Below are 16,430 nucleotides of genomic sequence, written 5' to 3' on the forward strand. Positions count from 1 at the left end.
TCCTCCCATTCATTTCCTCTTTCTCTCCCACTCTCTCACTCTTACCCTCGTCCTACTAAACTATTACTGTGACTTCTATATGTTCAGTCTTGCTGGAATGAGAACAGGTTGTGTGCGTCAGGAAGGACGATTCTCAGGGTGGAATCAACTTGTTGAAAGGTTCAAGAAGTCACCGGATGTTTTGGTCAAATCATCAGTTTAGGTTCATAATCAAGCCACCTGTTTAGCAAATTAAAGGAATATCCACCCAAATGCACCTGTCACATGATGAAGTGTAACTTTAACATCAAAATGATGTAGCCTTATTTGATAGGATCAAATGTGTACATTTTAAAGTTAAATTTGGATATAAACAGTCAGTTAATAGAGGAGCAATGCACTTGTGTGTCTTCAAAAGTATTCGATACTACAGTATGCTCGCTGTACATGTAAGCTGATATACCTTTAATAAAAATACAGGCTGCTTCTTCATTTGAGGAATTACAGCTTTCTGCCCTCGCTGGTATTGAACAGTTGATGCCAGTTGATGACAATGGATTGTGTACGGTATGGAAATGACTCTTTTTGGGAGGTGTGTGCACGTTCAAGTCCCAGGAACACACACACAGAACATGCACCAATGCGGAGGGTTTCTAGAGGCAACCATCCAGTAAGTGAGCATAAAAAATCCACTTGACTCCTCATTGAGTCTCTTAAGCCTCACTTCTATTTCTGTTCCTTTTTCGCTGTTCATTTTCCTCTCTCTCCCTCCCCCTCTTCTCTGTCTGCCTCACCCCCCTGTGTCACCTCGATGCTGCAATCAGTTTGTGTCAAGTTGTCAACCCGTCTCTACCTTTGTAGTTTTGCTCCACTTTGTTTCCCAGTACTAGATCCATCTTCCCTTTTTGAAGGGTATGGAAGTTGATAACCATGAAGATTAAATTGAGATCTGCTGAAGGTGGCATCTTGTGCGCTGTGTGACGAATGTATCCCAGCGAATGTGTCACGAAACCACGCACATGTCCATGTCACCTCTCCATGGAAACAATCCATTGTGTCGCTAATCATGCAGGCTTGAAATGTATCCAGAGCGACGCACACAGATACGATTTGTCACTTACATTGCACTGTACTTGTACTTCTGCTGTGGCCAGTTTCCAAAGGATGTTAAGATTTGATTTAATTCCTTAAAATATATAATTGCCTTCATACTTAACTGAAATTTAGGACACTGAGCTGAAGTGATATTTTTCTTTGATTGTTGCATAGAGCAGCAATTAAGTGCGATTTCCATCATTTGAATGGAACTACACAGTGCGGTTTATTGAACACACCTCAGGGCTCTACATCACTGTGATAAAAGGAGAAACATCTCGTACAACTCACGTTAAAACAGAATATTAAAACACGTCCTTGTTTTGTTTTGTCTCACTTCATATTAAAATCAATCTGCCTTTTCTTAGAAAAAAAACCCCGGGGGAGGATATATTGTAATGTATTACATACAAGATTTTTATATTTGATAAACATAATTACAATACCCCGCTGTTCATTATTTTTCACTCTTTATTTTAGAAGAAAATATTCAATCAATATTTGTTTTGCCCAGTCACAAAGCTTGACTTGGAAGCCAGTCAAAAGCAGCAAGAGCCCACTGAGTCATGCTAATTCCTGGCCTCACTTGTTACTGTAGAGCACTGTGCTACTTATGATAATGGGGAGAGTAGGCGACTGGCATTGACATCAGGTCTAAAGAGGAGGGCATTTTTACAATAGCGGAAGGTAAATCACATCGACTGAATAAAATATGGACGTCGTCTGTGTGATGTCACCCGAGGCCTCTCTGAAGAGCCATTGTGAAGCTTGATATGGGAGCCTCCGGCAGACCCCGTCTTGGTAGCGCCGACACAGACAGTCAGCAGCTGGCAACCCGGTTTGGCATCCACCTGTCAGTCAAAGCGGCCACGCCATCAAGTATGCATAACTTTAAACCAAATTAAACGGGTCTATGGAGGTTGACTCGCTTTTGCCTTCAAGCCTCAAATGATTTGAGCTACTGCAGTTTTTGGCACTTCCGTTTTGGCTTCGTTTCTCAGCACCGGAGGTTTATGCTTGGTAAATCCACAACAACATGTACTTTCTGTCAGGTTGGCTGTAACTTATCATAGGCATTGTTCTGCATTTGCAAGTAGGAACTATTTTAAAAACCTGTTGTTGTCTTTCTGTGTAAGGACGATGGCCCAGTAGCAGCATTTTCAATGAGAGATACGACAGAAGTATTGTTATCCGAACCATATTTTCAGTGTTTTACTTTCCATTAAAATTGCTCTTGACTGCAAAGAGCATACTTCAATGCCACGACAGGAAGTCAAGTAAGCTCTATTACTGCTCACCACAGCAATAGCCTGATAGGCGATGTGTCACTAAAAATAAGTGAAAGGAAGAGTGCTCACCGTGATAGCAAAGAGCCCCCTGAACTCTTTTTTTCCTGAACTACCCTGAACCCCTCGCCATCAATTTAGCATTCCCTCGCAATATTTTGCCATATCTAGTCATTTGTTTTGCATTCCCACTTCAAATCCCACGTGGCTTAACAATGCTGTCTTTGCTAAGGTCAATAGGAGCGGCAAAGAGTAGCCACAGTACAGCCACGGTAGCCATATCGTAGAACCATAGATGCTACGGCCATAGTCGGATCGATCATCACATCCACAGCCAGGCGGAGCAGCTGCAGCTGTGCTCACAGCCAGCGGCTGTGTACTGTCAGTTTGACAGTAATGAGCAATAAATGCAGTAATGAGCAATAAATGCACAATGTAAAGTGTCACAACATCTATCCTTTCTGTAGTATCTGCAGAGTGTTTCCCTCAACAAGTCCAACACACTAACTCTCACTGTAGATCAGTGGGAATGAAAAACATTATTGCAAACGACCGCAGAAGAAGACAAAAAAAAAACGAATTCCCACGCGACCCTACAGGGAATGATTTGTGACATCAAAGTGCTTTTTACGTCACAAAATGATGTTCAATACCACTGTGCTGTAAGAATCAGCTTAAGCAATCAATTCGAGCCCATGATATCAAACACAATCTATTTTTACAAGCGAGGCCATTATGGCAGTGATTCATCTTCTGATTATCTCAATTAAGCGATTAATCATTCGGGTCCATACAATTTCAGAAAGAGAGAAGGGGAATAGGGACAATCACGTTGTCCTCAAAGTTTCGGTGAAACAGTTGGAGAGGATGGCGATGTCTTCCGATCAAAACAAATTATTTTGAGTTTCCTTTGAAAATAGGGTGGAGAGAGGAGGGGCACCGCTTACTGTTCCTAATCTAGACGGTTGGGCATTGGAGTACGAGGTCAGCGCCACAATGTGTGGCACTTCTTCAGTGGATAATTAAACCCTTTGAGAGATCCGCTTCTTCTCTTCTCTCTGATATGCATGTACGGTACACAGAAACACAAAGCAGCTCCTCCATACAACACAGACACACTTGCAACACGATTCTTTCTCTCGCGCACATCAAACGGTTCATTCTCTCACTTCATTTTCTCTCATTTCTCCTTTCGTATAATACAATGGGGACATGTTGAAGGGCAGATATTTAATCCAAAATTGCCAAAGGAAAGAGCTCCGTCTTTTACTTACCGGTTTTGCATTTTTTTTTTTTCCTGTGGAACATTTCCCAAACATTTCCCAAAGAATTCAATCAGGTTTGAGATTGATTACTTAAGCTTTCAGAAAGCCGATGAAAATCAATTTACAGAGCCCCATTTTGAACTTGCTCAAGAGAGGAAATCAATCAGGGTGAACATTTTGTCACCTTTTATGGTTTGTCAAAGCCACGTTATTGGCAAGTGGCAATGAAGTTGCAAACAGGGGCTGTCTCATATGTGCATACAGTCAACTTGCAAATAACAACCTCTGCAAGAAGTAACATAATTGATACTATGTTTATTCTGCATATGTGATGCAATGACATTGTTTTAACATTATCTGGAGGCAAGTATATCGAGCAGAGGGAGAGTGGAGTTGCAATTTAGCCGAGTCTAATAAGACTCTGAGCTGCTTCATATGAGTAAGTACAGGTATTGTTTTACAAGATGAGCAAAAACAAGCAGACTATAGTAGTTTGTTTGTATTCTTACAGCTACTGTTAGTTTTGTACATTCTGGGACTGCATATGTTAAAAGATAAAAGTGATCTGTGAAAAGTAGTACATTGGAGTCGTTTCGATATCCTGAACTTGTTGATGTTGACTTGATCTTATTAAAACACTTCCCGCTGCTTGCAACTCCCGTTCGCCGCCTCTTCTCGTCATTTTGCCACAACACATACAGCTACAGGCAGAATGTTTTGCTGTCAGCAGCTTGTGCAATGAAGACCGATAATTGTTGCTCGAACCTTTCTCACTCACTTTTCTTTTTTTTGAATTCCGCTGGTGTCACTCTGTGACCCGAGGAGAAGCTCTCACTTCCTGGCACACCATTTGACAAAGAAAGAGGAAAAAGCCAGGCCCTATATTGCTGGAGGAAATTCAGCACCTGCTTCCTCAACTAATGTGCACAAACCACTTCTACACTAAAAATAGCTTTTCATTCATTCTGCTCGCTCAGCCACCTACCACTAGACAGCTGAACACGAGGCAGAAGACAATAAAGGCAAATTGGTAAAAAAGGTAAAACAAAAAGCAGCTGCTCAAAACCCATCCCCAACACACCTTGATAACCTGTTCGTCTGTTGATTTGCATTCCACTGACTCCGTTACATCAGCGACCGCTCCGTCTGTTCCTACGGTGACTACCTTTACTGGCACGGCAACTGTTCGCCCGTTGAGGACAGCTGTGTTGAGGATCTCCGTGTCCTGCAAGGGAAAATAGAAACACACAAATCAGTACAACACACTGACAGCTGGGACTCAAACTACAGCGTGATCAATATCAATATTTCCCTGCAATTTGGTCAAACAGTCTGTCACTGCCAACCAGAAAGACACATAAAAAGGGTTTTCTGTCATCTGACCATCAGCAGGATGATGACATCATTTGACTGTGCCCTCCAAAACCGTTACAAATCCCTGTAGGAAAAAGATGACTCAGTTTCATGATCAGACAACACAATGGTTAGATTTCGCAGCAAACATGACTTGGTTGTGGAAAGTAGGGTAAAGTCAGTGTTTGTTTTTTTCCCCGATACAAATGATTTGCCTAATTGGTTCTGCACGTACAAACCTCAATAGAGATGAGAAAGAAGTGAGATGGCCCACTCCTTAGTTATTTACATCATTAGCACCGGACAAATCCAAGGTGTTTAATTCCTTAATTTCACTTGCCGATTGGGCATGTTGCTAGATTTACTCGCGGGCATTCCTTATTGTTGAGCCCTGGAATGATCATGATTTGGGCTAAAATGACGTCCTTGTTTAGGTTAGGAGACCATTGTTGTCATGGTTAGAATGATAAGCACTTGGTTAAGGTCAGGTAAAGATTGTGGTCAAGGTTAAAAGATACCAAAGTTGACTGTTGGTGGAAAATAGGAGATGGACAGCGGTCTCATGTGTCAAACTCAAAAGGTTTGGTTCAGCCATTCATCCACCCTGATCCCCTCCCTGTGCCTACTTTCTGGCTCAATAATAATGTCACCAAGTATTCCTCCTTTGATCCCGAGGGACAAGAGGCATAACTAATATGACTGCTACATGGCTTACTACGACATACATTGTTTTTGGACATTTACTTAAATTACTGAGTTGGGGAAGACGGTCTCTCATCAAGACACTGTTTCTACCTCAGCCATACATTTGGCATGTCTGTACTGCAATTTACTTATTGGTAGACATATATATTGACACCAATGTATTTGCAATAAGCTGATAATAATTCTCAAAGTAATACTCTATTATTATGGGAAATATGATTGTATGCTGCCTTGCGAGGACTAAGAGACAGTGTCATGTTAGTGAAATCAGACTTCTCTAGGCTTTCTTTAGTCTAGCTTAGAGCAGTTCCTAGAACTTAGGGAAAATAGATCGGCTCCACCAAAAGAGGAACAATCTCCTGTTTTCAGTCTCTGCATGTGTTAAATACACACCCACAACATGTGAATTAGACAGCTGTGGAGTTGTTTTTAACCAATCGATGGACCTATGTTAGCTGTTTACCCTCTGCTTTCTGTACTTGTGCTAAGCTAAGACATACTTTACATTTTTCATTTCTAATTACCGTAGTTCCGAATAATTCCGAATACATAAATTGAACATTGCATTAGTTTTTATCAGCTACCATCAGCTGTTTCATTCATGTTTCACCATCAGCGGCTCATTCATCAGTCATTGAGATCTCAAAGTGCAGCTCATTTCCAGTGAATTTAACATGAGGTTAATTCCTTGACGCACTAAGTGTCTCTAACTGATATAGACATGTTAAGTGTAATGATGATTGAGATATAAACACACTTATATATGTGTTTGTTCTGCCGTAAACAGGTAAAATATTTACTTATTGTAGCACTTAAAAATACTCAGTGCTTTATATGAACAGAAACGTCTTTTGTAAAACACTTTGTTACTTGTTTTATAAAGGTTCTATACAAATTATTGTCAAAAATATTGCTATTATTATTTTAATCTTTAACAGCTAATCCCCGGAACTCCACTTTAGTGGGGAAAAAAACAACTTTGACAATAATGCTTAATGTCAAATTGCAGGCATTTAAGAGATATCACAAGATACACTTGAGAATTGAAGGCCTTATAGAGGAGAGGGAAGAAGATAATGAGATCAATTAAGACAACATCTGGTAATCCTTGAGCTCCGAGTGTGTTGTTTGTACATAGGATATGCTCTGACAGTGTAAACTGCTCATCACAGCTTAGTTTCATTAAAATATGACCAAGAGGCCCAAACCTTTGAAAGGCAAAGGTGAACTGGTCTCCGGACAGCTCTTTGTTCATCAAAACTGCTGCTTCACTGTTTGCTTTGTTTCTTCAAACCGCAAACTCCTATTCAGGAAAATACTATCATTTAAGCTCTTGTACAGGAGATCCCCCTTATAGCTCCACTATAGATAAAGGAATTCCAACCGGAGCAGCCCTGGTAAACCAAGTATTATATAATATAATCCCATGTTAAAAGCCTCCATTGTGGCTTCTTGGGAGTTGTGGTCAGAAGGCCATCGGTGCCAGCCATGTGGTGGCAGCCTAACCCAGGAGGCTGTTAAGCTGAAGAAGGAGGCCTTTCGGGCCCGGTGACCCAGGGGTCTCCGGAACAGCAGACAGGCCAGAAGGGCTGCAGCTTCAGCGGTTGCCAACGCCAAAACCCGGGTGTTTCGGGGAGACTATGGAAGAGTAATTTAGGTTGGTTTCAGAAAAAGCTTGACAAAGGGAAAGCAGGACTCTGCCTGTGACCGAAAGAATGAGATTGTGATCACAAGCGGGCAAAATGAGCTTCCTTCATAGGTTGGCTGGGCTCAGCCTGAGAGATAAGGTGCTCGGGGTAAGGCTGCTGCTTTTCCCATGGGACTCAAACAAACCTAATACACGTATTAATCAGAGCACTCGCATAAGAATGTAGCACTATCGAAACGATAAATATATTTGTAATTTATTAACAATTCTCTGTCAAATCAGCACGGAGACACGTAACAGCTGTTTGCGACTTGCGTCTCTCTCTCTCTCTCTCTCTCTCTCTCTCTCTCTCTCTCTCTCTCTCTCTCTCTCTCTCTCTCTCTCTCTCTCTCTCTCTCTCTCCCTGTCGCTTCCCTTCTGTCTGTGGATTGTAACAATGGGGGAAATAGAATTTGGACTGAAAGTCTTATTTATAACTATGAAAAGCCGGAAGGCTAAGAAACCGTGTGTGTCGCTCCGTTTTAATACTTTACACACACACACACACACACACACACACACACACACACACACACACACACACACACACTCATGACGATGTGGGTGTTTGCAAGATATGTGTTCAAGTTAATATGTATGTCGGGAGTTGAGAAAAAGTGAAAAAAATGACACCATCTCCGTCTCTCTTCAAACTATATTCAAATGGCATTCATGCTATGAAGCCAACACCTACCATCTGAGACATTCCATCAACTTTCATACCTGCTCCTCTGTGAACAATGAACGTCTTTACTCATATTTGACAGGACAGAATGTACAGTCTCTTGAGGCAAATCAGCGCTGATGAAAAGTGTTGTATGGGTTCCGTCCATCTACATGTGATGGGAAGTGCCATTAACGAGCCATCAACACTGGAACAACTCGAGGAAAAGAGAGGTCCTAATGAGCTTCAAACATGTTTTATGGGGACTGTTGGTTTGTGCCACAAAGAATAGAACATTGAGTGAGCTCAGATATAATACACACGATCACAAACATGCGTTTTCTTGCCTGGAATTAAGTGCGATTTAGCGAGACAGCTGGAGTGACGCATGAGGCACAAATGGCTGTATTATTTTTTTTTCCATGAAATTTGCTCATCTCTCAATGGGCATCTCCTGGCTGACTAATATACTCCTGGAGTCATAAAGGGCTGAGATGCACGTCCTATTGATGCAGCCTATTTGTACACAATGCAGATAAACACCCATGTCTCCAAATGGCTGTGTTATTGGCTTACACACACTCTTATGCCACTGCTTAATTGGCTGATATTAGCTATTGGTATCGGAGCATATGCTGCACGATTAGTACAGATATGGAAAGTGCAGAGTGGACTATTTAAACACAGTGACATGCAGTCGGGTATGAGATGCTAGACACCGCTATCTGCCACTGTGTTCTCAACACATTACACTAACACACAAGTCCAGCCCTAGGCAACAGGTGCTACAGCTAACTCAAATTCTTTCAGGAAATGGCAGGGGTAACATTGAAGTCTGTTGTTGAACGGTGTTTTTGAAGTCCCTAATATCGGAGTCGAACTTCTGTTGCAACAATCCTGTACCAGTTGGGCTCTGCTTATTCACAAATCCGCACATTCTTACATATACATGCTCACACATGATGCACAAGCACAAATACAGCCTTTCTGCACCGCTTATAGGAGAAGAGGCATGGCTCCCTCCGAACGCAGCAGCTTATCTTGACAACCTCTCATTGCAGTGCAGAGAAGACAGCAAGAAGAGAGAAGAAAGACGGCGAGAGAGGGATGAATCGATAAAAGGCCATTACGCTTCTGTGCAGCCGGCGTGGAAGGGTGGAGTGTGTGGGGGCTGATATGGTTGTGGATAAATGATGTGCAAAGGGAGCAGACAACCTACAGAAGTACCTTTTTTAGAGAAAAGTCACTGCATTGGAACGTCAGCCAGCCCAAGGACACGACAGACACTGGTGTTGGGGAAATCACAGCAACAAGACTCTCAGCAATATGTTCCTGAGATCTGGTGACGGGGTGACCATGGAGGATGTTTGAAATCCATTTTTTTTGGATGTTGTTGTTTGAAGGCATTAGGCATCCATTTCCAAACCAGAAGCGCATAAAAGTAAATGATTCCGGACGACTCATCTGGCAATATCAACTGTCTGAAATGCTTCAGGCCCCAGGCTTTCAGAGTCATATCTAGTATCTTTCTGCACTGGTCTTGGATACAAGCAGTTTACTAGAACAGCTGCACGGAGCTTCAGATTCAGTCAGTCAGCTTCAACTTGCAGTCAATTCTGTTTGCCCATTCACATGTTTTAAATGACTGTGACCGTTTCCAAGTCTTTCTCACAGCATCTGTGAATTTATGTGGCCTGCCACGAGGTACAGTCTCATTTGGTAACCATGGTCACATGTATGCATGTGACCATGTGAGTATGGGGGCTTTCCCTGATTAACAAGTTACGAGTGTTGTACATTGACAATATCAACAAAATATCACATTTTTGTTGCCAGTTAGTCACTATTTATGATATATGAGGTCCAGTTGCAATCTCCGCTGATGACGCTCATAATTATTCGGTTCATTAATTCCTAAGTTATTTCTTTGTGAGCTCTTTGTGATACCAGAGAAGATGAATATGCATATAAGAATCAAAGGTCTGCATACTTTGCTGTCAGTCACTGAAATCGGATTTCCCCCGTTGCCATTACTGTCCAATCAACGTTACCTGACAGTCCATATGACTTATACAGCCTTCAGCTCTGGCTTCTTTTACAAAAAGCCAATGTGAACACAAACTGTACCAAAACTAGAAGGCTACAGCAAGTCCATTAATGTTGTTATACATACAAAATGAAGCAGTCCCGGTACACCTTGTACCAGAGAAGGTGGACGATAAGCTCCAGAGGTTACAGCAGAGAGGACTGTGAACTGATGGCTTTTACCTCATTCAAAAGTAAAAGAGGAAATGGGGAAGGTGACAACTGAGATGTGTTTAGCGTAGATCGGGGCCCGCACTGCTGCTTAACACTGGACAGCCATTTATTATTCATTGACTGAACGGATTCCGCAGCACCTCAGCTCAACCATTCCCTAACCGGCCGTGGTTGACAATAAGCTCACAGGTCCTGCGTTGTGCTGGCCTGCAGCACTTGTGAGAAGGATTTATTTTGCCAGTGCAGCACTCTCATCTGTTCAGTTCATATCAATTATAAATAACAAAGTCTATTCCCCCCAGCAAGCTATGTAGTGTCACCCTGCCACTCACGTACACCCGGACATCTCCCAGCCTATAGCTGGAGATAAAATGAAGGCAAGGGCCTGGAGAATCAACACCGAAGTTTTTTTTTTTTTTTTTTTTTTTTTGGAGAAATAGTGATACGACAGCAGGGGAGAGCGGTGTTCGTACTCTGTAATCTTTTTATGGTTATGGCTCGGGGGACAAAAAGGCACAGAAGCCAAGTTATTCTGCACTGCGATGTTGAAGTCAGAGAGAAGCCGGAGCAAGGTGCTGATAACTGCAGTGACGAGGGATGTGATAGAAACGGGGAAAAAGAGATAGAAAATTACTTTCCCCCCCCCCCAGGAGTGAGGAAGATGTCAGTCAATTGGGGTGCAACTGTTTTTTTTAATTATCAGCTTTGATAGGACTTTCAAGTTTAGTGTTGAGTGTTAGAATATCATTCGCAGAATCATTTCCTACCATCATGTTGTCTCACATATACTGCAAACTCAATAAAAAAAAGCATCTTATTTGAATCTGATGTAAGGAAGAAATAAGGTGAATAATCGACTCCTGTGTTAATAAATGCAAAGCAGCCATAATTGCAGAATTAGCAAATAAAGAGATGGGGGACAGTGTGGGGGCATTTTGCAATGACCAGAAGTAAGAAATACCATTATTGATTGTTAAATCAGGACCTGCAGTGATTTATACTCTCCTCATTAATTAAATATTGATTTATTGTGTAACCTGATGGCCTGACAATCTGTTGGATTTTGTTATTGTGTGCCGTGAGCTCTGAATACTTTTAGTGAGATTAAATATTAAGCCTTTGTTGTTTTTCCCTCCTCGTACTTCCTCACCCTTTAACATTCGGCGAGGAAACGCGGAAGTCAGCAGCAGAAAAGCGGCTTCTCCTGATAAAGCCTGTCCATATTCCGAGGGCTCCTCTCCTGTTTCTGGGGGCCATTTGATTCGAATAAGACAGCAGAGCTGCACTGCGGCTGAACCCTGGCCCCAGCAGGCCGAACAGAAGACTCTCAAGCCAGACTGACAGAGCGGGGGAAAGGGTGAAGGCAAGCCAGCAACAAATAAACAAACACGCAACAACAAATTACAAAAATGGACAGACTTAGCTTCAAAGTAAAGCCTGACTGACATAGGAGCTGCATCCTGGGCCAGAGAGGAAAGAGAGCGATGTTTGTGTGTGCAGTGCAGATGACACACACTGTGTATGTGTGTGTGTGTGTGTGTGTTGGTCTTCCTCTGCAACACTGCCTCGTATTCACACAATCACTTCAGAAGATGCCATGGCTCCCACTCCGGCCACAGAGCCACTGCAGAGGGGCAAATGAGGCTTATCTAAATCGCTCAAGCTTGGCCAATTTTTATGAAACAAGAGGGGCTAGTTTCTTGTTTCTGATGTGTGTAGGATATTCACGTTCATCTGCACATTTTCTCAAAAATAAATACGTGATACGTGACTCAAAATGTATAATTATGTATCTCTGTATTTGCTGGTTATGCAAATAAGCAGCTGTTTGCTAACAGGTTCACAGCTTGTTTCCGTTGCCGCCAAGTGGCCAAAAACAAAAGCAGGTTTGAATATACGTACTTTATCACAGTTAGTGCCTCTGAAAATCTCTAATAGATTTTTTGTTCATATTGATAAGAGCTTAAACACTTTTGTTGCATTATTGATGAGTCAATTGGCAGAAAAGCTTTTTTGCAAGTCGATTATTTGCTGAAGTCATTTTTTTTCAGCTGAGCTTTCCAGCTTTTCCAATGTGAGGATTTGCTGCCTTTTTTAAGGGTTTTATTAACAATTTATAGACCAAACAATTACTTGATTGCTGTAGAAAACAATCAGCAGATTAATAAATAATGCAAATAATTGTTAGTTACAGCCCTAAGGCACATACAGTGTAGGGGTCAAGAAGTGATGTTGATGAAGTGAAGTAGTAAGTAAAGCAGGACAGAAACTAAAGATGTTTGAGGTATTTTAGAAAGTAGGTTGCCATCATCAGATCTTTACCAACAATTGTGTTTGTTTCTGTTAGATTAATATCGGCTTTAAAACTCAGGTATCAGTCTGCCTCCAATGCAGGTACATTTATAACTGAGAGACATTGGAAAAACACAGCATTCTAGTGTAAAATAAATCACCCTAAAAGTGTCTCCGTCAATCTTTCTGTCCCCCCCCCCCCAGACGTGCAGAATAGGATACCACCAGGGGTAAGAGCGAAAGGGAGAATTAATGCAATCAAAATGCACAGGAGCACAATAGAGCAGTGACTCAGAGACCCGTATATACACAAGAGGACTTAATTAAGCTATACGGGGGCATTATGGCCGCATGCAGATGGCTAATGCTGCCTTGAAGACACTTAGCATGCCGGTGGATAGCCTCACTGCACAGCCTATTAGTGCTCTGCCGGGCCATTTCCAAATACAGTTCCTGACAGCGTGACAGTGTGACTGATGGCAGCCTGCTTGAATACCGCTGACTGGCCCTGATGCTGTGATAGCAGTGTGTGTGTGTGTGTGTGTGTGACTTTTAGATATGAGGACTGCATTATTTTTGACTTATTTGTTTCTCTGTGCCAGCTGAGTACACAACTTCTTCTTAATTCTGTTGTCCTTTCTGCCTCGTCCTAGCACTATCTGTCCTCCCCTGGTATTAAGAAAGCTGCAACTTGGCTGAACCCTAATTATTCCGGACATAGGCGCTCCCACCTCCCCCCCCAAAAAACGTTGAACTTCCTGCTAATTGCTCTGATTGTAATGTTTTGGGACTGTGGGAATAAAGCTAATGTTATTGAGTTTGACATAGAGTGAGTTGATTCAGAGGATATGAATAAAATGCTTATGATGAAGAGCTATGGGGGCCCACACTGTCTCGTCGAATGAGCAACAAGGAGAGACACAGCATGGCAAGAGAGGGAGATCAAAAATTCATGGGAGGATGCAGTAAAAGTCTCTCGGTTGGCATGTTCTCTACACGTGCTGTCTTTCAAGCTTATTAATGAAACGCTTTCACTCTCTCTCCTCTCGGTCTGCCCAGTTGGTTCCAGGTTGCTTATTCGGTAGGATATCCTATTAGTCAAGTGGAAAATATATACCGGCATTTGCCCGAGTTCAGTGAGTTCAAAATATCTCAGTAATGCACAAGGTGTCTGGGGGGGGGGGGGGAAGTATCTCTGTAAGAACTGTCTCTTAGCTTCTTCCTCAGTTTACACTTTTGATCATTTGAGAGTTTTGTTTAGGGCTATTGAATCTATTGATTTGAAGAATGTCAAAGGGTATGCTATAATCTCAACCAGAGAACCACCGCAGGTAACAGGAGTCTATAAAAGATACACTACAGTACAAAAACGATTCACCTGAACAAACCATGGAATCTGAATGAATGGAACCATTGAATCTTCAAAATGCGTTCAATTTCGAACGAAAATCGACTGAAGAACGTTCCAATATAAACTGTAATTTCTGTTATAAGCGCCGTAATCTCTCTTACTCTGTTCTGTTTGAAGATAATGACACATTCAATCTTCCTGAAACAAGTTTGATCGTCTCGTTACAATGCCCCCGATTGTTCTTTTCATTTTCAGAATGTTAAATTTCTTGTCAGGATGAATTTTCCGTGCGACATATTCAGCGTTCAACTGGCATTCTAGAATATCCAGTCTGGCCTCATCGATTGGACTTCACTAGCCTGGAAAAGCACTTGCTCTGAAGTGACGGGCTCTGTCCATGGCTGCAGGATGAATATCCAGTGCTGATCTTTTGTTGCTTGTACTGTATACAGTGATCCCTGCAGTTTAAGAAATAACCCTCTGGCAGCAAATTATTCACCAGGTTATTCCCTAGACTGGCCAAACCATTTTTTTTCTTCCTTAAACTCTTCCTTCCATCTCTCCTCTCCTCTCTTTCTACCTCCTAACTTTCGCGGTTTGCCGCTATTAGCATACTCGTCACAATTTCAGTCAGTCATCCTAAAGGACAGTTTACAGCAGCTGTCAAGTCAAGACAGCAGCGAGTCCTGCATTTCATTTTTTTGGCAGACAGATACTGTACGAGTGTGTGCATTGCCTGTGCTTCTCTGTGGGAGTGAAGGCCAGAAGCCATCACAGAGAAATGAGAGTTTTATTGAACCGAGGTGTCTGGCATTCTAAACACAGACGAGCACTGTTGAGTGCCAGCAATGATTGGTGTCTACCTCCGAGTTCTGCTGCAGAGGTGGAGATTGATGTCAACCACTAACATCCAGTTTAATCAAACTATTTATTGACCCTGACTCACCTGCCTTTAAAACGTGTGCTATTCAGAGGTACTCGATGAATGATGAAACAAAAATTGTGTAAATGGGGAAAATGCATACGGCTATAGAGGAATGTGGCACAGTTAGCATCCTAAGATTAAAATGCCAACAACAAATCATGTCCTACACCAAGCAGTTTGTGCAAATGTGTTTTCAGAAGGTGTTTATGGACTTCTCAGGTCACAGAGCAACGTTTGGCCTTGAACACCTTCGCTCTGGTTTATGTCGATTTAAAAGCTTCAATCTGTGTTGTTGTGTGAAGTAGTTTTACCCTGTTGAGGTGCGCTGCAGTGATAGCGTCATCAACAAATATGATCTGGATACAAACTTATTTTTTCTTCTTTTACTGAAGTCATCGATCATGATTGATCAACATTTCTCAATGACAGAATTGCTTAGTTTACAGAGAAGTCTTAATTGGATGAACTTCAGTTTTGTTCGCAGCTAAGCCGTGTTCCTTGTTCCTGCTCTCGATACACCAGATACACATTTAGCTGGCGTATGCTCTTTTAAGTTATCAATATGCCAAATATGCTGGCCAGCGAGTAAGCCTTTACAATTTCTATGTAAGACCCTTACTCGACAAGGCCTCACATTTCAGCAATAAAGTTGTTGACTATGTGTTCAAATCAATATTCATATCATAAAAAGACTAAAGATAATTGAGCGTTTGGTGTCAGGTAATCCAATCTGATTTCGATACACTTTTAACCATCAAGATGATTTTATCTATTGTATTTCGACTGTATTGTTATTATGGTAATTGTACTTATGTTAATATCATTATGCCTGGATATTGCTCCACTGTAACTATAATTTTAAATATATGTAACAGTGATTATCATTATTAATATATTTTATGTTTTGTTATTTTCTATTCATAAAATCAGGTTGTCCTTGTGGAATTCCTGCACTCTGTCACCACTAACTTTATTCAAAATCCATCCTTTCAGCATGTTGCATTTCTGATTCACTGAACACTTTGTCTGTCTACATATTCAATTAAAAAAAACTGTCATTCCAACATTGACATAGAAAACTGTTCACTTTTAAAAAGTCATTAAAAGTAGAAAAGGTTGAAAAGTCCAAAGGCTACTCTGCTGGCCAGAAGCCAGAAATCAGCGGTGAACGTCGTCCTCACCAAATTGTCAGAATAAAAGTTTATGAAGTGCTCAAGGGCATTTGATATTTACGTAGCCATTATCAGCCAAGGAAATTAAAAACAATTTTTTATATCTCTGCAGCATACTGAATGGTTTTCCTTTCATTTTAGAAAAATAATTGACATTGTCATTATCATAATACAATTAGCAATCTTAAGCCACTTGCCAATTCAACCATGTTTGGACTGTCTGAATCCAAACTCAATTCACTTCTCAGTCAACAAACTCTTAGCGCTGTATTAGCCAGATTACTGACAATTAAGAGCAAGCTGTGTGTGAAAATACTTAGGCCCTGGCTTTTTAAGGGACCAATTTGGATAATGGTGCTTTTGACAAATTTTCTTCTGACACGATCAATACAGAGTC

General features: G+C 41.5%; 1 protein-coding gene across 1 annotated transcript in view; it reads right to left on the bottom strand.

Moving 5' to 3' along the window:
* The window catches only part of LOC306792830 (transmembrane protein 132C), a gene marked incomplete at both ends in the record, with an annotated part of 129,017 nt that overhangs the window by 11,219 nt on the left and 101,368 nt on the right, over positions 1-16,430 (bottom strand). Inside the window, one exon of the mRNA XM_079290169.1 lies at positions 4,707-4,850. Coding sequence (XP_079146295.1) covers positions 4,707-4,850 — 144 coding nt within the window. The remainder of the gene's footprint in view (positions 1-4,706; positions 4,851-16,430) is intronic.

Source organism: Melanostigma gelatinosum (assembly GCF_949748355.1).
Source record: "Melanostigma gelatinosum genome assembly, chromosome: 18".
Lineage (NCBI taxonomy): Eukaryota > Metazoa > Chordata > Actinopteri > Perciformes > Zoarcidae > Melanostigma > Melanostigma gelatinosum.